At 48.5% G+C, this 26,965-nt stretch overlaps 1 protein-coding gene across 3 annotated transcripts in view; it reads right to left on the bottom strand.

Annotated features, from left to right (window-relative positions):
- LOC144161927 (uncharacterized) overlaps positions 1-26,965 on the bottom strand; it is a 53,212-nt gene that overhangs the window by 20,262 nt on the left and 5,985 nt on the right. The window contains exons 1-4 of one of the 3 annotated variants that reach the window (XM_077692486.1): positions 15,764-15,818; positions 14,083-14,223; positions 7,999-8,172; positions 250-479 (exon numbers count right to left, since the gene is read on the bottom strand). In XM_077692486.1, coding sequence (XP_077548612.1) covers positions 250-479; positions 7,999-8,172; positions 14,083-14,166 — 488 coding nt within the window. In that variant the 5' untranslated portion in view covers positions 14,167-14,223; positions 15,764-15,818. Of the gene's footprint in view, positions 1-249; positions 480-7,998; positions 8,173-14,082; positions 14,224-15,763; positions 15,819-26,965 lie in introns of those variants that run through there. The other 2 variants (XM_077692485.1, XM_077692487.1) reach the window with 2 other exon arrangements.

Here is a 26,965-nt window from a genome sequence, read left to right as displayed (position 1 = left end):
AGCTCATTATGATGAATCACTGCTCTTCATTCCGACAGCTTACACATTGAGTTGGGCGGCCTTAAGTTTTTTTGCACTCTTTTTACGTCGGTCTCTCCCCACGTCTTACTCCCTCACTCTCTCATTCGCTAGCTCACTCCCTCACTCAGTCACTGGCTTTTTTGTTCGTTCCCTCATTTTCTGGCTTGCTCACTCACTCTCCCGCTCGCACGCTCGTTCTCTGACTCGCTCACTCACTCACTCACTCACTTGTCTTTGCACTCCTTCTGCCAGTTCAGTTCTCGCTCTTGCAGCTCGCGGTGGAACCGCATCGCGTCCTCGAAATTCTTCGTAGGAGAGCCTCCAGCAGCGGCGCCCACTCGTTCGGCTTCTTGCACCACCAACTCAAAGTAATCGTCAGATGTCAGCTCTGTGTGCAGTGGTGGGCCAGAAGCACTGCCCCCCCTAACGCCATCCACGACGTGCATGGTTTGGTGGGCCTGCACACAAGCACATGTCTAGGCTTCCAGACGGGCGTTTGTACCCTTTTTCGGCTGTGTTAAAGCATAGTACAAGTCACAGCGCGAAAAGGAACAAAGGCTAGAGGAAAAGAGACGGCACGAGCGCTCCCCTCCAACGGAATGTACTGCAAAGAAACTTGCACCTTTTACGCGTACACATTACCTTAACCACAGAACAAGCAAAAGAGGAAACCGAAATGAAACAACACAAAACCAAGAAGCCACAGCACCACATCAAAAAGCGTTCACTCACTTGGCAAAATATATAAACGTAACAGTTTGTGTCGTATCCGATGTACACCGCTTGTGTAAAATAAAATCACTCAGTGAAAACATCATTGACACCCTGCTAACGCATTTGCTACCTATCTTGCCAATGTCGTGTGTTTCTATTATCTCTCGCGTAGTTATCACGCTGTCTCTAATCAATTAGAGCCACCAACTAGCCCAACAGTACAGTAAAACCATATAGGGGTTCCCACTCAACGAACTTGTTTTTACAAAATTGACTAAGCTTGCACTAGTCGTAGAAAGATGGAGAGACTGCAGAGCTGGCGGCCCCTTTTACCTTCGTTGGAGACCTGGCTGTTGCACCTTACATGGATTTACAGTCATGCTGCTTTAAGTTCTGCATGACTTGGAGGCCCGGATCGTTTTGTGCGCACGCTTTCACATGTCTCCCAAAGTGGACCGGGTCAGCACGCGCTAGAACCGTCAGCAACAGGCTTGCCGAACTTGACTTCCGAGGCGCAAACTGGGGCTCTGAGCTTTCCACTTGAGAGGTGAGCGCAGGTGAACTGCCGACTAGAACAGAAGCCTTGAACGCTGGTCAGAATGTCCTCGAAAAGCACGCTCACTTGTGGTCGGTATTTTTTCGTGGTACTTTTTTGCTGGTAAAAAGATACGACGGTACTAAAAGCATGAACAGCCATGCTGTAAAAACGGCCACTTCATTTAAGGAATCACAGAAGAACACGCGAACGGGGGAAGAGAATGCTTGGCAAGTGTCGATGCAGTCGCGAGATAATTCTCTTAAAGCGAAGCTTTCTATTTCTCGCTGATGGTGGCGTTGCGCCAAGACGCACTGCAGGAAAGCCAAATTCCCCTGACGATGATGATAATCATGGGTGAAGTGAAAAGTGGCTAGAACGAGAAGCTTTTTCCAGTCAAAAGTCAATGCCTTCAAAACCCAAAATTGAAGTACAAAACACAATTGGTTAGGCCCAAAACGCTCTGCATGAAACCCCACTTACACAATGGGATTCCACAAAGGCACAAAAATCGCCTTAACAAAAAACGCTTGCCGTAGTCGCAATCGAACTCGAGCGTCCCGTGTTTTGCAGGCGACGTCTATCCGATCGCGTCATTCCTACACGAACAAAGCAGTTCACATTTTAAACTGAATTTCACCGAGGTTTCACACGAGAAAGCTCCCATTTTCACCATCTTCTTCTTAAGAAATATCCTCCATCTGTTTTTGCCTCAAACAACAGTTTCTTTTCCGGGTCTTGAAGATTTTGCTGTGCTAACAATTGCAGGGGGCATGTCGGCTCTTCGTCTTGTCGGTGCTAGAATAGTTTTGTTTTTAAAACATTCTCGCTCTTTACAATTGACCATGTGTCCATGTATATGGAAGTATATGTAGTAATGGTAACATCCAGGGCAAATCGTAAGAAAGCGCATATTTCTTCATTCCTCTCTTCCACCTTTACGGTCATAAGGCTGGTTGCACCCTTTAGGCTGAGTTACCATCAAAGCAGACTTCATCCTCGTTCTGCGAGCCAGCCACAATTTACATTAACTATATAGGTCAACCAAGACGTTTAACCAATGAGCCCTAAGGATCAGCCTTATGAGATTGCAGTGACAACACTGAATATTCACATTACACTGATACCATAACGTGATAATTTTTCTACGGCACTGGGGAGCATGGGTTTCATTTTAAGAGTCGTGATCAAATCTGCACTTGTCATAATAATGGGTTTGCGGGGAACAGTTAGGGGAAGAGTCTGTTCCAGCCCAACGGTGTTTTTTTATCGGCGACATAGGAGAATCCACAAGGCTACTGTAAACTAGTAGTAGTTGTTGATTAAATCTCCTCGATTTGTTCTGTTGACTTTCGGCTTTGAATTGGCAATGGCGTAGATTCTGCGTCTAACTCGTCTTCTGCGCATGCCCAATGGGTTTCGAAGAGTTAAAAAAGCTACGTAAGAAAGCTTGACATCCACCTAAATGTAGCAATACGATTACAAAGCTAACAGCTTTCTCAAAAACTTCGCAGCTGAAGAAAAATTTGTCCTACTTCAGAATATTTCTCAGCATTCCCCTTTTCTCTTTGTCGTGGTGTCGGGAACGCGACAGAGATGAGCCGAGACACGTCCGAACGCTGTGCCGTGCACCCAAAAAGTGGGGCACCGTTTAATTGCATACTCCTGGCATTCGTGGCTGCTTGCGCACATGCGCCGCATGGCCCGCACTCATTGCTTGTCACTCAGCCCCAGCGCCATCGCTCTTGTAGCGCCCGGCTGCGGCAGCAGACGACCCGAGCCGCTGTGGGGCCGTCACATAGCCAGCTCTCCTTGAGAAGGAGTCTGGAGGAGACGACCTTGAGGAAAACGGCACAGCAAAACGCAAAGTCTTTGCGTTGCGAGGTTTACGGACGATGCGGCGAACGGAAGAGAGACTGGTCGTGTTCAGGGTGGGATGGGGGATGGTAGAGTGGAACGCAGTCAGGGCAGCTTCGGTGAACGCGGGCTTGAGGCGATCGATGGAAACGACGGTGTCCCGGCCATTGACGAGAACTGTAAACGTCTTGTCAGAGCGTGAAATGACGAGATGCGGGCCGTTGTATGGTGGTTGAAGTGGCCGGTGTCCGCTGTCGACACGGATGAAAACCTACTGGCTGTCAGAAAGGTTTGTATGAAGTAAAGTGTGCTTAGTCGAACACGAAAGTGGCGGTTGGGGACGGATATAGCTGAAATACAGGGTTAAATCATTTACGTAGGACACGCCAGGGGAGGAAAGATTGTCTTGCGACTGCGGAGGGACCAGGAAGTCGGCCGGTAAGTGCACAAACGTGCCATATACTATTTGAGAGGCCGCAAAACCAAGATCTCATCTGGTGACAGTGGGTAATGCTAGCAGCACAAGAGGAAGGTGAACTGTCCACTGTTCAGGCAATTCGTGAGGCATCAGTAAGGCCTTTAGCTGCCGAGGAAACCTTTCGGTGATGCCGTGTGCTTGAGGATGGTGGGCCGTTGTTTTTAGGCGAGTAACACTTAGCAGAAATGTCAAATAGTGAAAGAGCGTGGACTAAAGTTGGCGGGCACATTGTGTGATAATCTCCGAAGGCCCGCCAAAACGAGCGATTCACGTACACATAAGCATAGAAGCAACAGCCTCAGCTGTAATATCGTCGATTGGAACCGCCTTCGGCCAGCGAGTAGAATGGTCGATCACTTTCAAGATGCAACGGTAGCCCTTAGATGGTGGTAGTTGGCCAACAAGGTCGACGTGACTTGTGGAGAACCTAGAGGGTGGCAAGGGAAAAGGGGCCAGAGGCGATGCGGTATGCCGAAAGACCTTGCATTGCGGGGCGCGAGGCAGGAACGCTCCCATGGGCGGACGTCAGTATTTATGCTAGGCGAGACTTACTTTTCGGCAACGAAACACCGTGAGGAACGAACTCCAGGATGAGAGATACGGTGAATAGACTTGAAAGCAATGCGCCTGAGAGAAGCAGGAAGGTACGGCCGTCTGTGGCCTGAAACCGTGTAAACGTGGCAAACAATGCCATTCTCCAATCATGGCAGATGATGTCGTGGAATTGCAGTGAGGAACTGTTTGACGAACGCGGGGTGCCAAGCTCCTCGTCATCTCGTTGGGCTGCAGCACACTCCTAAGTACTGAAACCGCAGTGTTGTATGGCGAAAATACGGCTAAGGGCGTCGGCTTGGATTTTGTTAACTCCCTTGGCATGCTGAATCTCCGTCGTGATTACCCCAAGTGTCGCGTCTCTCGGGGAGAATATGTAGTCTTGGATGACCTGAAGGCGTTCGTAAGCTGATTGTGATCGGTAAAGATCACGAAGCTACCGCCCTCAATTAAAAAACTGAAATGCTTAACAGCGAGGTACACCGCCAGGAGCTCCTGCTCGAAAGTGCTGTAGCGTTGCTCAGTTGCAGAAAGCGTCTTCGAAAAGACACCGCGTGGGTGCCAGGTGCCCCGGATGTGTTGGTGAACTACACCTCCCACCGCACAGTAGGAAGCGCCTACCATCAGGCTCGTGGGAGCGTTGGGGCTCGGCTACACAAGGAGACTAGCAGAGGCCAGGCGCTCTTTGATGGTAGTGAATCCGCGATCAGCATTTTGAGGCCATTCAAGCTTGCTCTCGGAAGACTTGGAAGATTGAAGGGAAATCTCGAGAGGGTCCATAATGGCCGCACAGTTTGGGATTAACCGTCGGTAATATTTTACCACTCCTAGTAATCGGCGCAGTTGACGTAAGGGCTCAGGCTGAAGGAAGTCGATTAGGTCCTTCACTTTGTCTGGTAGAGGGCGAGCTTCATTGCGGACAAGTTGGCCGAGAAACTCCCATGACGGCAACTTTAATGCGCCCTTTTCTACTGTTTAGGATGAGGCCATGCTCTGCTAGGCATTCGAAAACTATCCGCAGATGGTGCAGATGCTCAGATTACGATGAACTGGCGACGAGAACGTCATCTATGCAGGTGAAAAGAAAAGGTAAGCCACAAAAAATGACATCTATGAACCGTTGAAAACAGTTGTGTTCCGCAACACGAAAGGCATCCGGGTAAATTTGAAAAAGCCAAATGGCGTAATTAAGGCAGTTTTCTTGACGTCATCTGGGGCTACAGGGATTTGGTGGTATGCTTTTTGGAGGTCAAGCTTTGAAAAAATGGCACATCCGCTGAGGCTATTGGTCGGGTACAGTAGCCACGTTCAAGGAGCGGGAATCACCGCAGGGTATCCAGTCACCTGATTTTTTTGGGACCAAGTGTAACGACGAGGACCAGCTGCTCGAGGACGGACGACCAAAGCCGATCCCAATAATGTGATGAAATTTCTGCTCCGCGATTTTATGTTTTTCTGGAGCCAGGGGACGCACCCCGGCATGCGTAGGGGGATCAGTTGTAATTATCTGATGAACGACGTCATGCTAAACTGGCTTCGTACAGTCAGGAGTTGCAGTCAAGGAAGGAAACTCATTCAGCAACTTCCGGTACGGAGAACGTAGGTCGCAAAGAAACATAAACGCGAACGGTTAGACGGTAGACGATTGGCCAGTGACAGAAAGACCTGTTGCGGCGTCCAAGATTCATTCTCGAACCATGTCAACATAGAGGCCTAAAACGAAAGGAAATCGGTTTCTAGGATGGCGTGACTCGCGTTGGCCACGAGGGAAATCCAGCGGAACGCGGGGCGTGGCCCGATGTTTACCATCGGAGATTTTTGTGCTGTACACGGCGATGCTGGACTTCTTAATAGCTTGGAGATGGCACAATGGTGGTTGAGTGCCGTCACAGTAATTAGCGGGGAGCACACCCACTTCAGCACGAGTGTCGAATAGAAAACGTTGTTCCCCTTGTTGCATCCGTGATGTTGAAACGGTGACTGTCGCTGGATCGGGAATCGGTCGTCGCCGATAACGTCGCGTTTCCCGACCAGCCACAAGGACGGGTACAACGTTGCCCCGCTGCACCGAAGCGGCGATGGTACCAGCACAAGGAATCTGTGTGGTGAGTCTGCTGGCGCGTTGTATGGTCGTGACGGTAAAAGTTCGGCCACGAGGGACGGGGATAAGGACGAAACCGACGAATGGGCACCCTTGCGAGGAGCGGTAGCCAGCAGACACGAGCTCCTTGAGGTTTTGAATGCGCTCGTGTAGCGCGGTGACATCATCAGATAGCGGTGAAGGCAAGGTGGTAGGTGTCCTCACTGTACTATTTTCCGAAGATCGTGCGGATGCCACCATGGATGGAGACAAATGAAATGTGGCAACTTCCATTACCTCATTGGTGTGCGTTGCCAATTGTGACAAGGGGAGGTCAGAAGCCGTCGCGAGGATCATCTGCACAGACGAGGGAAGCCGTTGCAGGAAAAGTTCGTTAAACAAGCGGGAGTTCGTGGCAGACGGTGTGTCGCCGAGCAGAATATGCAGTTCGCGAAGGAGCTGCGGAGGTCGAACATCACCCAACTCTTCCGCAGAAAGCAGCCGCTGGAAATGCTGCCGTTCCGAAGGCCTCGTGCGGCTCAAGATGGCAGCCCTTAATGCGTCGTCAGGGTTCGTGGTAGGTGGGTTTGCGAGGATGTCGCAAACCTCGACCGCGATCTTAATAGGTAGTGACTGTTGGAGATGGTTGAAGCGACGTGATGTGGCTCACTCAGAACCTTGCCTCGGCTTGAAGGGACCACACGTCGGGGTGCTGAGCGCTGAATGGGGCAGACGGCAGGCGGGTGCGGAGATGCCACGAGAAGAGGCAGCGGAGGACGCAGGATTACCGCCGGTGTTGCAAATTGGGATCATTCTGGCTCCTTGACTCTGCTGCAGCGTCCGGGCGACCAATGTCGGGAACGCGACAGAGAGATGAGTCGAGACGCGTCCGAACGCTGTGCCGTGCGCCCAAAAACTGGGGCCCCGTGTAATTCAACGTTCGTGGCATTCATGGCTGCTTGAGCACCGGGGGCGCGTGGCCCCCACTCATTGCTTGTCACTGAGCCCCAGCGCCATCGCTCTTGCAGCGCCCGGCTGCGGCAGCAGATGATCCGGGCCGCTGGGTCGCTGCCACTATAGTATCACACTACCGGTTATTTTTTGCGTCCATCGTTACCCAAAGTGGGGTCTCGGCTTTCCGCTATCAACGATCGGGTATAAAGTGATTGCCTCTTTCGAAGTCAGCTGATTTCTATATGCTCTACACGGCCCTGGAGTTCCATTTTTGCCGATTGCTGGTCCATACGGGTTGATTGTCCGTAAATCGGCGCTCCTTGCTGTGTGACGACATCTTAGTTGAGCGCTCTGCCGACATTGTTCTGAGAGTTGTGCACTAATTTGGTTAGGCAGAGTTGTAACAGATGCGATAGACTTGGGCTAGGCTTCTTACTCTGTCAGGATCAGGCTGGAATTAGCGTTGGTCTCAAGAAGAGCTGGTTGTGCCTGTGTTTTGGTTTCTGGCGCTGTCGTCGTGCTTGAGCAAGCAATGGCCTCCGAAGCAAGAGAAGGTAAAGTGATCGTCGGGGCTTGGGGCGAAGTGTCAATGGCAGACTTCCATTCTGAAGGACGCTTTTCTGGCCATTTGTGCTCTTAGGGATTGGGTTGCTCACATTTCCAGCGGAGTACGGCCCACATCTCATTAACGTTATTCTCTAAGCGCACAGAGTTTTGGCTCGACGGCTACTTAATAGGTATGCGATGGGGTAGATTGCTGGAAGGAACGGCGCAAGCAGTGGGAGAAGCGATGTTAGCCCAGCTCACCTGTTTAATTGTGCTGCAACCCCTTGAAGAACGGGTGCGGGATCTTGACTCTGACTGGGACCGCAATGGAGAGTTCCTTCGCGAGAAGGAGGAGCTCCGGCGAACCGGGGTGTTCCAGGTTCTCCGACGACGGCGACCGCGTGGTGGTGAGGCCGGCTGTGGGCCCCGTGGAGCCTGGGATAAAAGACCTGTTTGCTGATACTGAGGCAATAATATTATTGGATGTTCGGGATAAACCCCGCGCGAAAAGGTCCCTGTAGCACGAAGAATACGCAATAAATTAGTCCGTACGTAAACGGAAATTTAACCTGTAATAGAGAAGCCTGTCATAGAGGCTGAAGGCTGTCAGAGAATACAGTGTCACCATGGTATTGCATTTTAGATAAACGCGTTTCCGAAAAATTGGCCGCGTATCTGCTCGTTTCGTTGAAGATGTCCACAAAAGACGATAGTCTTTATCGACATTTGCAAAGTAAATTCCCCCTTCGCTATCACGCTCACCTCTCATGTTGTTCCTCTTGCATCGCGCTCCTCCCAAGGCAAAGACGCAAATGGTGCGCTTAAACCAATTTACATTTACCGCATTCCACTGCTCCATGGTGCTTCGATGTCAGCGCTGCCGTACGTCGGAGACGTGCGTGAATCAAGGCTCCCGACTTCAACGTTTATAGAACCACGTTACCCTACTCCACGAGCGCCCCAAGCGGAACGTGGAACCTATCTAATGGAACCCTTTGTAACTGTTGCGGCTTGATTCCTTAAAATGCCGCCAGAAGCTGTAGCGGCGCGGGCGACAGCAGGCGACGGCGGAGTGATATTGTTTTCTGCAGTGGATGAACTATTTCTTTCGCAAAAATCAAGCATCTATGATTTTTTTATAAACAAACACTGCAGATATCGCTTATGTATTAATTTTGTAGCGCCACTATCATCATCTTCGTCAGCGCCACCATCATCATCGGTAGATGGGCCAAAGATGCACGAAGGACACGCAGCACTCAGCACCCGGTCTCGGAAGGGCCCCCTCGTTCTATGCGCCTCGTTCCGACCATGGCACAGCCAACTTAACCACAATAAACGTGGGCTCGGCCGCACCGCCTCATCGGCCGCCTACAATTTGGTGACCCGGACGAGCGGCTTCGCCATGGCTTCGCAACGCTGCTTCCCCAGCCAGAACGCGGACGACGGCACGCGAAGAACGTTCCCCGCCCTCCCAGACCTTCCTTTGCTGATTCCGTTTGGCGCCATCAGAAACCACGCTGCATAGTTCGTCATCCTGGAGAGCCATTTTTATGTTCACGACATCCAGTCCCAGGAAACCAGGTACCGCGTCACTTTAGAGAAGTTACCTGCTGATTTCACTGGGCGCATCCAGCTGCCGGCCCCAGGCCCACGTGCATACGACGATCTGAAGGCTGCGGTCCTAAACCACTATGGTATAGCACCGCCTTCGTCCACACCACCACGCCTTTCAACGGCATCAGTGGATTGCACGTCGCCGGTCTGCCACCCTCGCATGACCAACAAACGCGAGCCCCGACTTCGACTTGCGGCGCTTCCGAGTTGGCGTTGCACTTAGTCAACTCGACTCCACACCATGGCGCAGTCCCACACGTTGTTGCGTCTCCTGCCCAAACCCACCCGCGTGTGGACTGCTTTGCCGCTAACAACTGGGACACTTCACCGCCTTCTCCGCACGGCACGGGTGAGAATGAACTTTCAGACCCTTCTCCTCCCCGCTATGCGAGCCCTCTCCCCCGTCAGTGGTGGAACAGCTTCCAGCAGTCGACAACAGCTCGAGATCCTCACTCGAAACTGATCAGACTGCCTCCGACAGTCCTGAAACCCTGGCTACGACGGAGACACCGGAGAAGCAATTGGGGGACAAACGTCCCAACAAATGTCACCGAAAGAACAATCTCGTGTCCTCATGCAGTCAGACGCGCCGCAAACTGCTAACTCCACTTCAGCCGATTACCTGCTACAGGAGCGCATTCGGTTTACGGTGTGACAGGCGCTCTGCTCTGCAACCCCGGTTGAAATCAGCGCGAGTGCACTGCACGACAAGAACCCAACCCACCGCTAGTTAGAGAGACGCTTGTCGTTGGCGCCCTCCGCTGCTCCGTCTCGCACGGCGCATGCGCACGTTGCCCAGACAGCAACACATCCCCAGAGCTCACACGACAGCACAGTCAAGCCCGCACTCCGCTCGTCATTCTGCTGCACGACGCTTCACCTTGTCGCTGTCCTTCCAGTTACGCCTGCCGTTCGCGCCACCATCAATTGCAGCAGCCGCTTCGCATCCCGCAATGCGTCCGCGGCTGCACTCCCAGCCTCGTCCACCAGAGGTTCCCCACATCCCGGACGCTACCTCGCCGACGACCAGGACCATGCCGTTTAGTCAACCCCTGCCACTTGACCACTGACTGCCCACGGATTCTCCTTGACTACGGACAAATTGTACATACCTGCACATAGTGCATAGTGTATTTTCGCGCATTGTCATTTAAAATCGTCACTTTACCGCGCTTCACGCTAGGGGGGGAGCCCTGTAGCGCCACCATCATCATCTTCGTCAGCGCCACCATCATCATGTGTAGATGGGCCAAAGGGGCACGAAGGACACGCAGCACTCAGCACCCGGTCTCGGAAGGGTCCCCTCGTTCTATGCGCCTCGTTCCGACCATGGCACAGCCAACTCAACCACAATAAACGTGGGCTCGGCCGCACCACCTCATCGGCCGCCTACAATTTGTTTTCTTATATTTGCGTAATGTCTTGTTCTTCTTCAACAATGTTGCCAAGTATGAACATTACAACACATTTAGACGGGTAGGTTTGGCTGTGATATAAGAATATTGCGCAGGCGTTGTTTTACTTAGGTCGGGTGGCTGAATCGAGTCGCAGATAGACTGATAGGCAGACAAGGAGACATATCAACAGACACAAATCTGTGGGTTGAAGTAGCCCAAGAAAGTCTATCGTCATTAAAAAACGCGACGCCGCCGGGATTTGAATCCGGCACGTTGATTCAACCTGGCGCGACGCTCAAAACAGCTACTCCTGCCGCCCAGGCGTTTTTTCGACATGGTATCTATTGCCCTACATGTCAATGTATTAACCGATATTTCCAAAACATATGCACAAGTATGTACACATACAAATGAGTAGATTACGTACATATACAAAAGAGTTGATTACAAGATGAAAAAACAAAACTAAACACACTGAACCATTATGTTCACTTAGTTTCAAACATGGCAACACTGAAAAACTAATAAGGGGGGAATACAAATCCGGGCGAGAATCATTCCGGTCATAAACGTCTCTGGAAGTAACCATAGGCTCAGCGTGTATATACAGCATTCGCGTTTTCAATAAAATACGCAGTTTTTAGAAAAAACAATGGCCCATCACTGTCTGCGGGAGATACCATGCGGAGTCAATTTGAAGTCCTTCTTAGGAGTTTTTTTGGAGGACATCCCAAAGTAGTATCACATCCTTACAATTTATGAATCAGTGAGTTTCCGGTACATCACAAAGGCGGGAGTTCACAGAAGACAAACGTCTAACGGTTGAGCAGCCACGTCTTAACAGGCGAAGTTTCGCTGTGCAGTTGGAAGAGAATATTTTGGTTGACGGGGAAACTGGGATTTTACGCACACGCAAGAGCATATCTTGTCGTGCCAAGTTAGAATAAACAGTTCTATACAGTGGTGCTGGGAAAAGGTTGTAAATTAGGTCCTTGTAGGATTAACACGAGACAAAGTGAACATGTAATCTGTGGAAAACTAACCAACAAAAACCGTAATTAAGTGTACACTTCATGCCTAAACCCCTACAAACAAGGTCTGGCCGTGAATGATGACGAGGCAACAAGATTAGCAATAACCTATACAAGGTTAACTTGCAAAAAAGCCCGAAAAACAGGGTTGCTGGAGTCCTGCAAAAAAACTCGTTGATTCCTGTCATAGGAATCGGTAAAACGCGAAAGCGAAATGTGCAGCGAAATCTGCCGCTGAGCATGGTATGCGGGTCGGTGGCTGTCTTGTGGGTGTGCTTGGTGAGCGATGTCATGCTGGTGGGTCGCATCGGGAAAGGTGTACTGGCGTTATTTTCGTGAAGGATATGACGTCAGTGAAATCTTGGGGTATCCCTGCATAAAACACTTTCGTGTTAAAATATAAAATCTTAAAACGAACAACCGTAATTATAACGTGTGCACGTTAGTACTAAAGGTTGGTTTCACCGCAAGAAGACCCTATGCGCAGGGGTGCAACCTTTACAGGCCACTTGCTTCATTGTACTGGCGTCATTTCCGTGACGGATATGATGTCAGTGAAATATTTGTGTATCCCGGAATAAAACACTGTCGTAATAAAAGAATAACTGCGCAACTATGTGTCGCACAAAGACATGGGTAAAGCCCATCCCGATAGCGCGACCCGGTCTAAAACGTTTTCACGCCTCACTGGCTCCATTGTAGACGACCATACAAATGAAGCGAAAACTCGAAGGAAGCGCTGTATATTACACCGAGCGAAATGAAGAATTTGCATTACATAGGCTAAATTGGATGCCAAGAATATGTTACATGCCTGGGCCCTTCTAAAATTCCGCAGGTCATGCGGAACAACAGCCCGCAAAATACTAAGAAGGGCCTCAGTGATACCCCACCTATATCAGGCGCTTTCGGTGTGAATTCAGCGGAACGCCGAGGCATTTTGGTAGTACACGTTGTACAGTGTACCATTGGATGCCGGCATTATCGGTTGGCGTTGTTGCTCATAAGCTGAACCAAAGTCAACGGCTCTTCAAGAGGTTGACTTTAGCACCAGAAACTAACCCGAATTCGTTTGTGACAGAATTAACTTTATCAATACTTCATTTATCGCAACAGAAAAAGGCCAAATAATCAGCATACGCCAGTAGCTTGAGTTCGGTTCCGAGCATATGAAAACCAGGAATGGTACTGCAACGAGCACACTTCGACACAAAGGCTCTAAGTAGAGAACAACACCTCTTCGCTAAATAACCTGCATACTAGATGGAGGACCACGTTTCCTGTCATACATCGGTGTTTACTGGCTGGTTTACAAGCTTCCTGGCTGATAAACTGAAATTTCTGAAATATCGCTTGCGCACTAAGCTTCCCCGAAACCACCCTCTTCCGCCCCCCCCCCCCCCACCCCAACAGCTGCCTGCCATCAATTCCGATGCTTTTAGAACTGACGAGCGCGAAAAAATGTTTGTGCCACGCTGTGTCTGAGCTTTCGCCCTGCGTGAATAGTGCGTGCCGCGTTCTGGTTCTATGCTTTAAGCTAAAATCTTTGGCCGGTATTGATTCCTTATTACCTAAATTAACTTCAGCAACTCTTCTTCTACACGTAACTGACCTTATATTTTCTACAAGTGTGCCGGGCGCACACGCGTATGCAATATCCCGCTCCGTGGTAGCGACGTCGCCGAAAAGCCCGGCCGCAGCGTCGAAAGCCACAATACGGATCGCATTAGCGCTAGTTATGAGCCTAATGGGCTTCATGGAACTTACTGAGTTTATTACACCCCAAAAACTGTATAAATAGAGCCCAGTTCATTACAGCACGAATGTTGTCGGGGCGCAGTTTTTGCTTCTCGATCGATTCCCGACGACACGTTGGGCGACAGGTTGGCTGATCGGTTTTGTCTGCGTCTTCGGTCGGTGAGCCAGTTACACTACGCGGACTTTCCATCGGCCAAAGTGTTTCTGTGCAAATTTGTCTGACAATATTAGAATAGTAGTTGCTACCCGTACCCAGCAGCCTTTTTACAGAACCAAACAAACTTTGTCTCCATGGCCTTTCAAACCGAGCGGGAGGCAACTCCAGCGGGAGTTTCGCCCTGTCCCCCAAACGACACGTGCCGAAAGGTAGGGCGGCGCGTGCCGAGAAAGACCAGAAAGAGCAGCCCGAGGGCCCGCTCTTTCTCGCCTTCGGACAAGCAGCCCTAAAGCATGCACTGCACTGCTACGCCTGCAACAGCCGTCAAAGAAGTACCAGCCGTTGGCTGAAAAGGCAAATATGGTTGCACAACCTTTTTTCTCACCTTTCGTTGGATGTCGAGGACACCTTGTGTATCTACATTACCGGTCTCCCCGCAGCGCGATCCGTTGTCCGGCTGGTCATCCATGTTGCCAGTTCCTGAGCTCTGAGAAGGATCGCAAGGGTTGGATTCTTGACGTTATACCTGTGTGAAAACAAATTATTTATGATGATCGTCTGGTAAGTAGGGTGAGGTGCACGGTAATAACGCGCTCGAAAACCAGATAATGTTCGTGATGAATTTGGTAATAACAAAGAAAAATAGGCCGCGTATCTGCTCCTTTCTTTGCAAATCTCGAAAAGATACAATAATATTTGGCGTCATTGGACAAGAAAATGCCTCCCTCATCTTTCCCGCACACCTCTCATGCTGTTTCTCTTCCGTCGTGCTCCTTTCAAGGTAAACACGCTAAAGGTTTGTTCAAGTCCAATAAAATATACCGCGTTCCACTCCCCCACGCCACGTACCTCGATGCCCGCGCTTCCGTACGGCGGAGACGGGTGTGAATCGATGCGCCCTACATCAACGTTCATAGAACCGCGTTGCCCTACTCCACGTGCGTTCCAAGCAGACCGTGTAACCTATCTAGGGCAACCTTTCGTAACTGCTGCCGCTTAATTTCTTAAAATGCCGCCAGAGGCTATAGTGGCTCCGGCGACAGCAGGCGGCGGAGAGTGATTTTTTTAATGCAGAGCATTAAACTCACAGAGCATTCAGTAACTCACGATGTCCCCCGCGGTTACGTCCGTAGTCCGCACCGCACCCCTCCCTACTAATAAAAAAAATACTATCCGGCGCCCGGTTTCGATCCCTCAACCGTGCGGGCGGAACGCAATGTACGTGGTGCTCTACGCACTGCGCCACAAAGCCGACACAGAATGGGAGGCTACGGACGCGCCTTATGTCCTTGACTCATTCAAATTACTGCTGACGAGCGCTCTCTCGTCAGCAGTTGCTACAAGTGCAACAACATTAACGTAACTCAAACTACTTAACGTCGTGCGCCCCCGGAAATGCTCTGCATTTGATCGTGCCCCTCGCGAGGGGGATGTTTCACTGCATCTTCTCTCGGTCGCGGGACCCGTGGCGCCATCTGGCGGAGGCGCGGCTCGTAGCACTTTCTTTGAAAAAGCGCCTCTAAAGCGCGGCAAATATGAAATAGGGATGACGCGCTTTCGAGGCAATCCGCCGACACGGCTGCTTTGTGTACAGACTCGGCGGCGAGCGTCCCGGTATTCCGGTGCCGACTTTTTTCTGCAGTGGATATAGTATTTCATTTCGCATATGTCAAGCATCCCTGATTTTTTTTAAATAAATGAACACTACAAATATCACTAATGTATTGATTTCCTGCCTTATATTTGCGTAATGTCTTGTTTGTGTTAAACAATGTTGACAAGTACGAACGTTACACCGGACTTAGAACCTGTTGATTTAGCGGCGAGAATATAAGACTATTGCGCAGATCTTGTAGTACTTTGGCCAGGTGAATGAATCGACCCCCAGACAGACGGACAGACAGACAGACATACAGGCTAGGCAGGGTTCTCCCTGATTTTGCTATTACGACTGAATACCTTACGGGTTTTTTTTATATCTTGAGGAGGTTGTGGGCAGTGTAAAGTGTTTAAACGCAAGATTGTCAAAAGAGTATTTAAGTACGGTAACGCGTAAGAAATTGTACCATGATATTGTCGATGTGTTCCCAGTGCCCATGTACAGCGCCATGTACTGTGGAAGGCCCGGTAGCGATGTCCTTAATGGGGTTAAAAGAATGCAGATTCAACCAGGGCTCAAGACTTATGTGTTTAGGTCACATACAGGAACATTATTATTGCGAATGGTTACGAAAGAAAGGTGGGTATTTGTGCCGTGGGAAACGGATTGTTTTAGTTTTAAACCACCAGACATGATGGATCATGTATTTTTGCATTGTTTGGAGGGAGTGTCTTTTTGGGATGTGCTACAGAGAACATTGCACAGATTTTCCACGAGATCCTCACGGTATACGTTTCCTTGCCATAGACAATGAGAATGGAGTGTATTACGATTTAGTCATAGCATTGGGTCTCCATAGTATGTGGCACTCGCGTACAGCAAGCTTGTACAATGATGTTGACGCGCGCTGTGCAAGGGAGTATTTCCAGGAGCGTTGGTCGATTTGCTTATGTCATTAAGTTCCACCAAGAACTACCTGATTGGCTGCCACAAACTTAGCAACTAATTGATAAGAGGGCATTTTAAATTGCCAATGTCAGCCCTTTAGCGGGTGGCAACTTCACCTCTTGTATGTGTACGTATTCGCAATGTTTATATGTAATCTGTTGTAAATTGTCAAAGACAGGCAATAAATACAAAAAAACAGACAAAAATTGCTGGGTTTGAGTAGCCCAAGAAAGACTATCGTCCTTAAAATCCGCGTACCTTCCCGGTTGAGATGCGAAGAATGAGGAGTGAGCGGATGTGAGGGCCTTTCCTAGCTTTAACTGGGCTTTTTCTAGAAGTTTACCTTTGCTCTTTCGATACTTTGCGTTGGCCCTTCTTTCCGTTTCCTTCACTTACGGTCAGCTTCGGGAAAGCGCACTTTCTTGGCTTTTCACATCGCATCGGTACACCTTACACAGATGCTGCCGCGCGCACGACGTCTCCCTGAACTAAGAGGACACCTGCACGTAAGAGCCAGCGTCATCGCTATGCCCAGCCTATCCACGACGCGCGTCTACGCATCGCGACATCTGCGCCGCGACGCACACTCCCCACACCTGCTCGTCGGCTCCCTGCCTCATCCCCACTTTCGCTCACACTTATTGGGCTAACATTTCGTCATATTCACTTTGTTTCACCGAGATTTTACCAGACACGGGTGGAACTCTGGCTTGAGCAGCTCCGCAATTAAAAGCCAGATCTGGCCATCTAAGTCTGCCATTTCCTTTTCTCCGGGCATTAGCGCACAAGAAATTCCACCTATTTTTTCTATCTTTTGAAACTGCAAGGTAAAGTCTTCTAGCAGAGGCATGCGGAAAAAAATCGAGCGCCGCACCGGCGTGACTGCAGGGTCAACTGTACAAGACAAATACATTCATTGGGCGCTTGCAGCCGAACTGCAAAAAGTCATCTTTTTGGCAAAAAAGCTGCACAAGAGTACCACAGTAAAACATTGTTTAGGAAGGACGGCTGCGTCCACGAGAGGTCACAGTTCGTGCAATGACGAGTTCGCACATTAACGTATATATAAAAATTATGGCACTGTTTTAGGCACGTAATAAAATCTCCTAAATTGACCGGAAACATCAATATGACCACCTGCTACATCACCAGCTCTGTTTACTCCCCGCTCTTTAGTGGTTAGAGTGGGTTGATCAGCACCGCTTCTTGGAAACAAGGTGGCCATAATTCAGTGGTCATTGTCCTTACTCGCTACTCGGGAGCGAATCATCCCATCTTAGCGATGCGGGAAAGCAAAGCATGGAATGGACGTGTTCTGTGTTATCCAACGTTCTGTGTTCTACCTGTTCTTATAGCAGCAATTCCTTCCCAGCAGCAAAGTTACCTCAACATTGACGCCTCTCCTCTACACCTTCCCTGGCGCTTGAATGTCCGTCTTTCACTTCGAAGGCTTCCGACCTAATGCCTCCCATTTCACAGACCCAGAACCTACAGTAAAAGCGAAACAAATTCACCGATCCTTCCAAGAGAAAGTTTAGATAAGCTGGAAAATTTCTCACATCAAACCCTCCGCTAAACGTGCCTCCACTCTATCGCCAAACCTTCAAAGATTCAAAGCACAAGCGAAGAACAAGCGCGTGTGACGATTTCACGCTCACAAAGTGAACGCATCTACGAATGACCTAATTCTATTCCAATGCGTGGTTTCTCAGATGAAGATATACTATAGTTCCTCTACTTCGTGATGGATGCATGCAGCGTTTTGTGTGCAACCATTACTTCATCAGAATTTCGAACTAACCGTTTTGATGAACCAATGGCGATGCTGCCCGTTTCACGCACGCATCTTTATCCACAGATGTTACCACACATTTTCTGTAGACCAACCGGTCTATGGGAAAATGCACTAGTTTCTTGACAGAACAGCCTACGGTCTCACTAAGAAGGCGAAAAATTCCAACTACCGAACGTGTAAACATGGTTAGAAGCGAAGCCTAACGAGTGCACCACACAAAACACGATTAGCCGAAGCGCAGCTGAAAGAAATACTACACGATTGCTTCTAACTTTCCCTTTAGTGTACTTCTCAGTTCATTAATTAGGAACGCGCCCATGCCTTACCCTCGCACCGCGGCTTTGTGGTAAGCGACTGCAATAGCTTAGGTCAGCGAATTGATGTTATTCGTAATAAATCTGCGCGCACTTCCGTAGTTACCCAAGCATATTTTTTTTTGGAATAGCCGTGAGAAAACGCGAGTCGCTGTAGTTTACTGTTGCCTTTCTGGTTCAATAAAAGGCCATGTATTCACAGCAGACCATAATAGCAAAATGTTTACAGCTTCAGTGCGAAATAATATTTACAAGTGAATGCGACTAGCCGTAATAGCGAGTCTTTTATTAGCCAGCTGCACTATGTCTTTTCTTTACTACTTTACTTTTTTCAATACGTAGAAATTTGCCGCAGGGCATTACATTAGGGAGGGGGGGCGGATTATTACACAGCAAAAAGAATTGCGCCTATCAGTTTCGAATGCTGCAGTGAGGGGAGAAGATGAACAGAGAAAGAATTAGAAGTTAGAACGCAACAAGCAAAAAATGATATGATAACAAGCAAGCATACGAAACACAGTAAACGAATGGAACGTTATGTGGTAAACACTGCAAACAAGACCTAAAACAGAGCATACACAACACAAATCTTTTACAATGTTTTTAAAAGCGATAACACACAGCACTAATCATTGAGAAAATGATGGGCTAATGACTCAAAAAATCATTCGTCGGCTATCCTTCCCATGACGTAATTTGCTAGGGAATTACAATGCTTGATGGAACGAGAAATGAAATAATTAATAAAAATTGAGGTACGCGCAGCTATTATCTTGAATTCCCGGTGGCGACAAGTAGATCCGTAGGGTGGTGGCTGTAAATATATATATCTGCTAACAGTAGTGTGTTTTCACGTGTAAGTCACGAAGGAAACAAATGCGAAAACGCTTCTGTCGCATAGAAAGGTTAGGACAGCCAAGCGAGTTCTTTGAGTAATGCTCGTTGGAAATTGTCAGTTTGGGCAAGGTAAATATAACTGGTTACAAAGCTTCGGGCGAAAAGCGAATGAGAACCTATCGCCAGCGCCATCAACACGGGGAGTTATGGGAGTGGCGACTGAAACGTGACATGGTGAGGAGGGAACAAACACTAATAACAAAAAAACAGGCATTGTTCACCAATACAACAATATTTATATTTTACGAACGATACCTCTTTCTGAATCATATTTATTTGGGCACGGTGTGCAAAATTTTATAAAAATGTTAGTCATTCTTAAAAACCTTTTTCATGGCGACCTCTGGAGAATAATAGCACATGCCATTGCTCTGTGCTGCTGTCCTTGTAATGTCCGAAAAGGCACGCTTAAAGTTAGTCTGCTGGAAACGCCCCTTGTGTGTTTTGGTGTTGCGCACTTGCATTCGTTTTTTTTATTAATTAGGTGTGAACTTAAATTTTGATCTGCGTGGACTCGCGAGGTGCATTGTATCGCCGGTGAACACGTTTAGTACCGTGCCCGACGGGCAGGGTGTTTTACGGGGCGATGCTGCCAACGGTTGGCTCGGAGCGCTTTCCTCGGTACTCACGGAAACGATGTGCCGTACAAGGTTGCAAGAGCAACTCGCGTAGGCCTGGCGTTTCAATGCACCGTCTTCCTCTCGTTTCCACAAGGTAACGCAAAACTATAGTACTGTTAACACGTGCACGGGGGGGGGGGGGGGGGGGGGTTGTGTAAGGGGACGTCTTGGTGCTTTGAGAAAGAATGGGTTTAAAGCTTTATGTTATTTCACAGCTATCGCTTTATTTCACCTAAGCTTTGGCTCGGAGCAAGTAGTGTCAGATACTCTAGGACTTCTCAGCGTATTCCCATAGCACAAGTATTGTGCGCCACTCGGATTCAAACGATTCTCTTTATTATCTGTTTCCGTGCGTTCTCTATTGCATTACAGCTCGTGTAGTGATTGTTGCTTCCCGCGGTTGCATGCGCAAGCAATCTTTCCATCGCAGTACTGTATTGTGCTGCTCATTGCTGCGCCGCTGCCACATCTCTCTTGCTACGTGTTTTTACTTACTTCCGTCGCTGTTTTGCATTGATACCGTTTTTGTTTACTTATCTGTTGGGACACTTGCCTAAACAATGCATCCATAAAATTCCAGGAGTGAATCCTGGGTGCAGTTCTGCAGAAACCCGTGTCTACTTCATAAGACGCCGGGACAGCTGCGGTTGAGGGTGGTGTGCTCGCTGCACTTTCGTGAATATGTACGTGAGTCGGTAAAGTCTATTTTTTGACGCATAAAGAAAATCATAATGCATGTAGTCCCCACGAATATTTTGTACTTATTTCCATACGTGCTAATTTTGTACAGTGTAATGAAGTTCTTTTATGTTTTTCTTGAAAGAAAATTGAAATGTCATGATTATGGCATGATTATGCGTTATTTTTTTCTTATAACTGAAGCAGACGAACCGTGCAAGCATTATATACCCCCCATGCCCCCGCAGGCGCACCTTGTGTTTTCAAGGTGACGGTAGTGGCGCCAGAGCGGAGCCCGAGCACATGTGGGTTGGACCCACCCACGCCCCAGCTGTGCGTGGCTTAGCCGCGTCCAAGGAAAAGAGAATCCTGGTTGCTGTGTTGACGCTGAGGTTGTCTTTGGACCTTTACGGCCCCTCAACTGAAACAACACGCAACTTCGGCCCCTGCTTTGTGCAGACGGCACCCCAGGACTGACCCGCCCTGGGGAAATCAGCTAGTCGCCTTTTCCTATCCTTTATCTCTCTCCTTTCTCTTTTTTGTCACCTTTCCATCCCTGTCCTGTCACCTATTCTTTTCCTGAGCTTCTTCCTTTCCCCCTCAGGCGGCAAGGGTTAACCCTGTGATTATAATCAGACTTGATTAGACGTCATGGGGTTATACAGTCAAACCTCGGTATATCAAACACGGGTATATCGAATTATTGCTTGTATCGAACACTTTTTATATCACGCGGAAAATCACATGCATTTTTACTTTTTTATTTCGAACTGGGACGGACATGAAATGAGTATATCGAACCCCGCCACCCCACACTGCCCAGACCGCTCGCGCTCTGTTGACAGGCGGCGAGCTATCCCGCAGTACCCTCGAGGATAGCGGTGGCGCGATGGGCGTTCGCGACTGCTGCACATCGGTTGCACCGAAGCAGAATTGGATGGCGCAAAAGAATGCGAGCTTGAAGAAACCTGGAGCCAGCTGGAACGCTTTGTTGGTGCTGAGCCACGAAGCATGTGTATTGATGACTGTTGGCGGTGACGACAGCACCGGAACGACGGCGGAGTTGACGGATGTGGAGATCCTAGCGGAGGTTACTACTGAGCGCACAAACGAAGACGCTGCCGAGGTTGTACCCGCAAGCGCTGATACTGCCCCGCTCCCGACTTCGACCGAGGCTTCAGCGGTTTTGGCCCTACCGCACCGCTACGCCAGCGCTATAGAAGGCACCGGCCTGTCGCTTGTGGAACGTTTGGACTACGTTGAGTAAGTCGTGTATAACACGCCAGGCTAGCTTGCTGCAGTACTTTAAGCCAAAAGAATAAATACTTTGAAGCACCAAGTGAGTATTTACTGCACAATCCGTTCATTTATTCATTTGTACCAGTTTATGACGCGTTTTTTACGTTATTTTATATATCGAATTCTGGTTATATCGAAATATTTCGCGGGCACCGCGCTCTTCGATATATCGAGGTTTAACTGTAGTAGTGCTGTATGGTTAGCGTGACAAAGTCACGTTCCCTTGTTGGGCTCCGTGGTGGGCGACCAGCACCGCTGCCGAACATTTCACTTCTCATGGATAAGAAGAAAATCTTGACCCTGATCGCCCTCATAAACGGGGTCGCACCGAAGTTAATACCTCGCAGTGCTCGAGCATTAATCATTCACCCACTGAAGCGACCTTCCCGAAATTTCTGGTGATGCAATCAGACGACCCTCAGAAGCCCCTGAGGAAAGTGCCGCCGTTTGCCGTAGCCAGAGAGCTGAGCAATCTACTTGGACCAAGATACAGTGTTAAAAAGCTGCCGACCGGGGATCTCCTTGTAGAGGTCCAAGCGAAATTCCAATCAGATGCCCTGCTGACAGTGAAAGAGCTAGCAACACACAAGGTTTACGTAACTGCCCACCGCACCTTAAATACTTGGTTGGGGGTAGCGTCGGACGAAGACTTGATGGATGTGTCTGAAGACGAGATTCTGGAGGGGTTCAAAGAAGAGCACACAAATGTTATTGCTGTGCGAAGAATAAAGACCCGCAGGAAAGATGAGGAAATTGCTACGAAACATTTGGTTCTCACCTTCAACTCCACCGCTTTACCCGACAATGTACACCTAGGCTACCTGAATCTACGTGTGAGACCGTATGTACCAAACCCCAGGCGCTGCTTCCGATGCCAGAGGTACGGGCACACACAGCATTCATGCCGTAAAAACCAACCTGTGCACTCTGTGCTAGCACCGAACATGGAAATGACGCCTGTGATGTAGAAGATGTCAAATGTGTGAACTGCAGCGGTGAACACCCTGCATACTCCAGGAAGTGCCCGCGCTTCAGTCAGGAGAAACAGCTGCTAGCCATCAAGGCAGCCCCACCCGTCAGCGGGTGGGGCTGCCTCAATTTCCGGCACTGGCGCAGTCCACTCAGCCGAACTGCACAGAGCCACAGCCCCCTAAACTAGCCAATCCGGCAGCCAAGCTCCCTGCCACCAAAGACAGTGGTGAGACTTCCAAGCCGATAAAAGACGGTGCAGGCTCCGCCCCTGCGACACCATCGACCTCCTCTCCTCGAGTGACGGTCGACGTGCCACAGAGGAGGGCGCCCTCAGAAAGTGCAACTGCTGCAGGTGCTGCCCCTAGGCGGCAACGACCTGGGGACCCCCCCGACCCTCGACAGAAGCCAAAGGGCCGGGGAAAACCACCTGGTCCCCCTAATGGTATTCACGTAGCTGAAGGCAGTGCGAGAGAGGTTGGCGAGGAGATGTATGTGTGCCCTCGTGCCTCTGCGAGCATGTTTGTCCACACCTACTTGACCCAAAAAACGACAACTCTAGAAGACACCCGTATGGTGCAAATGGTCCAATGGAACTGCCGTGGGTTATTGCACAATATAGATGATATTCACGCAATTATACACAAATATGAACCCAAAATAATAGCTTTGCAGAAGACAAATTTAACGAAAACACATGACATCTTTCGCAATTTTCACCTCCTTAGGAAAGACAGAGAAGACTGCACTCGCGCCTCAGGCGGTGTGGCTTTAGCTAAGGCACCAGGCACAATTATCAAGTCTATACAACTTAACACTACGCTGGAGGCTTTAGCAGCACAAGTCTATATTAACAAGCTTGTCACTGTTGTTTCTCTGTACTTGCCACCATCAGATCATGTGTCCTTACAGGAAATGAATGACCTCGCTGAACAACTTCCTGCTCCAATAATTCTAATGGGAGACTTCAATGCTGATCACTTCCTGTGGAGAGGTGAAAGAATAGACAGCCGGGGAAAACTCATTGAACAGTGGGTTAATACCAACAGCTTAGTTGTTTTCAATAACGGAGACAAAACGCATTTTTCTTCACGCAATGGAAGTTTTTCTGCTCTAGACCTTTGTGTTGGGTCGCCGGACCTCGAGATGGATTATGAGTGGAGTGCTGTGAATGATCCGTATGGAAGTGACCACTTTCCTGCCTTGCTGCGCGAAGTGCAGACCCTTCCTTCCCTCAAGAGCTGTTCACCCCGATGGAAGCTCGAGAGGGCAGATTGGGAAAGATTTAAGGAGTTAGTTTCTTTTGATCGATTTGACAGCAGCATGTTCATTGATGAGGCAAATACCTACATCTGTGAGGAAATTCTTACAGCTGCAAAAGCTGCGATCCCCCAAACATATGGACGGATTCCCAAGCAACCAAAGCCGTGATGGAACTATGCGTGTCGCGAATCCCGGAAAAAGCAGAACAAGGCTTGGGGTGTATTTAGATGGTACCCCACCTTGGAGAACTGTCTTATTTTTAAAGCAGCCCGTGCTGCCGCCCGGAAAATCAGAAAACTAGCCAAAACGGATTCATAGCAAAGCTTGGTAAGTACAATAAATATTGCCACTCAAACAAAACAAAAAAGGTCTGGGACCATTTTCGTAAAATTAAAGGCAACTACAGATGGTTCAGCATACCACTTTTCTCTACAGACGGTGCGTGCAACTTACTGGAAACACAAGCAGATGTTTTAGGTGCCCACTTTGCGTAAGACTCTAGTGATAAAAATTATACAAAAGAATTCCTGGCACATAAAAATAATGCTGAAAAGTTCAAGATTAAAAGCTATAGCAATAACACAGAGGAATATAATAAAGAATTCACTTTGTATAAACCGAAACGAGCATTAGCTCAAGGCAAGGCTACCTCCGTCGGCTCCGACCTTGTTCACTATGCCTTTTTGCAGCAGTTAAGTGATGGGTGTTTAACAGTGATTTTGGAATTATTAACCAAAATCTGGAAAACAGGTAGGCTGCCTAAAGGATGGAAAAAGGCTATCGTAATACCATTACTGAAAGACGGCAAGCCCCGACAGTGTTCATCAAGCTACCGACCCATAACTTTGACCAGCAGTTTGTGGAAGACCCTTGAGAGGATGTTGAATTTTAGGTTCGTTTTTATTCTTGGAAGTTCTGGTTATTTAGATAGGTTTAAATGCGGGTTTCGGCCGTTACGGTCTACGACTGACCACCTGGTGATGCTTGAAACAACGATACCAGATGCCTTTGTTGAAAACCAGTTCTGCCTTGCCATATTTTTTGATATGGCAAAGGCTTATGATACAACCTGGCGTTATGGAATCCTCAAGGATTTAGCAGCATTGGGAATCAGAGGGCGAATGTTTTCATGTATTGAAAATTTTCTCCAGGAACGAAACTTCAATGTAAGACTTGGCAATACACTGTCCCGTTCATTCCCTCAGGAAAATGGAGTTCCTCAGGGCAGTATACTGAGTGTGACCCTTTTTGCCATCAACATAAATTCTTTGGCAAAGGTTATTCCCCGGCCATTGATGTACTCCTTTTATGTGGACGACTTGCAGATCGCTTTTCGCTCGTGTAACCTCTCGATCTGCAAAAGACAGGTCCAAACTGCGGTAAATCGGTTACAACCATGGGCGGATGAAAATGGCTTTCATTTTTCTCCGGAGAAGTGTGCATGTGTCTTCTTTACGCGAAAACGAGGTATGCATCCCAACACTGATATAAAAATTAAGGATGTACCCGTTCCAGTACACAGCGAGCACAAATTCTTAGGTGTCACATTTCACTCGAAATTGACATTTGGAGCTCATATAAAGAAGCTCAAAATGACGTGCATGAAAACGTTAAATATACTGAAAATTTTGTCGAACACGTCAAGGGGTGCAGACCGCACAAGTATGCTAAGAATTTATGGCTCGGTAGTTCGGTCTCGTCTTGGCTATGGCTGTATCGTGTATAGGCCAGCCCGCCAGTCTGTCATCACCTCACTCGACCCAGTACACAATCTCTGCCTCAGACTTGCCACAGGTGCATATCGCACCTCCCCTATCGACAGTCTCTACGCTGAGTGCAATGAATGGCCCCTTGAGTACCGTCGAGCATACATAAGTGGAGTTAATGTAGCCAAAACAGCATGTATAAAGGACCATCCCTGTGCATGTGAAGCGTTTGAGAATAGTGGTTCGCGAAGTCAACTTTTCGTCTCGTTTGCGATGCTTACACGCTAAAACGGCAGACGCGTCAAAAGCTGCGGCGCGCATGGCATAGCCGCTGCGCGTTAGAGCATCGCCTGCCTGCGCAAACGGGTACGATTGAACGCCAGTAGAAGTAATGAGTTTCTGTGACGTCACATTTAATTTTCAAAGCTACCTGAAGTGCCATTTCAGGGATAGCCACAGTATGGCATGTTGCGGTATATGAGTGCCGCGATGCGGGCGAGCCATATCGCTTTCTTGCGCAATGTTTCCCGTGAAATTCGAGTAATCAGGCAAACAGGTCTGCGTTAGGAATAAAAACGGGTTGACGGCGATAAAAATGTACCTTACTTTCATGGAATTTTTTAAATTGAATTATATTAGGGAAATTATTATTATTACCAATGCGTTAAAATTTGCATTACTCTCCTAGCATTTACAAGTTGAATTTTTAGGGAAATTATGCTGATCAATGCATACATCTGTGGTTTAGTGCACATTAGTTGTGCTGCGAGGAATATTGGTTGCCCTAAATGTCAAGAGTACTAAAAATAATTTGCATGCATTGAAGTTGTGGTGACGCAGAATATTATAGCAATCTTCAAAGTAGCTCGTTTGTATTCTTGTGGTATCTCAACGTTCGGCAATGAACACCTGCGCGTACGAGTACGAAGTTGCCGCTCCAGGCAAGTTTATAATTAGAGCATAAACAAAGTCAAAACTAACGTTTCAAATATACGTAATCAAAAAGAGTGCTTCACTTGTTGCCGTAGTCACAACACTTCAGAGGGAAGTTGTCAGGTGCAATACAGGCAGCCATGCAGCTAATATACTTTGCATAAAAAGCTATTTTTCTCAGTGTTTTCCGCGAACTGGACTACGTATTCATCACCGGGGAGCACAAAATGATGTTTTATGGAAAGA

Source organism: Haemaphysalis longicornis, unplaced genomic scaffold (assembly GCF_048455015.1).
Source record: "Haemaphysalis longicornis isolate Haplotype H1 unplaced genomic scaffold, Haemaphysalis longicornis Haplotype H1 scaffold_12, whole genome shotgun sequence".
NCBI classification, from domain to species: Eukaryota; Metazoa; Arthropoda; class Arachnida; order Ixodida; family Ixodidae; genus Haemaphysalis; species Haemaphysalis longicornis.
The sequence above is the reverse complement of the archived record's forward strand: the minus strand, read 5'-3'. Positions and strand labels throughout refer to the sequence as shown.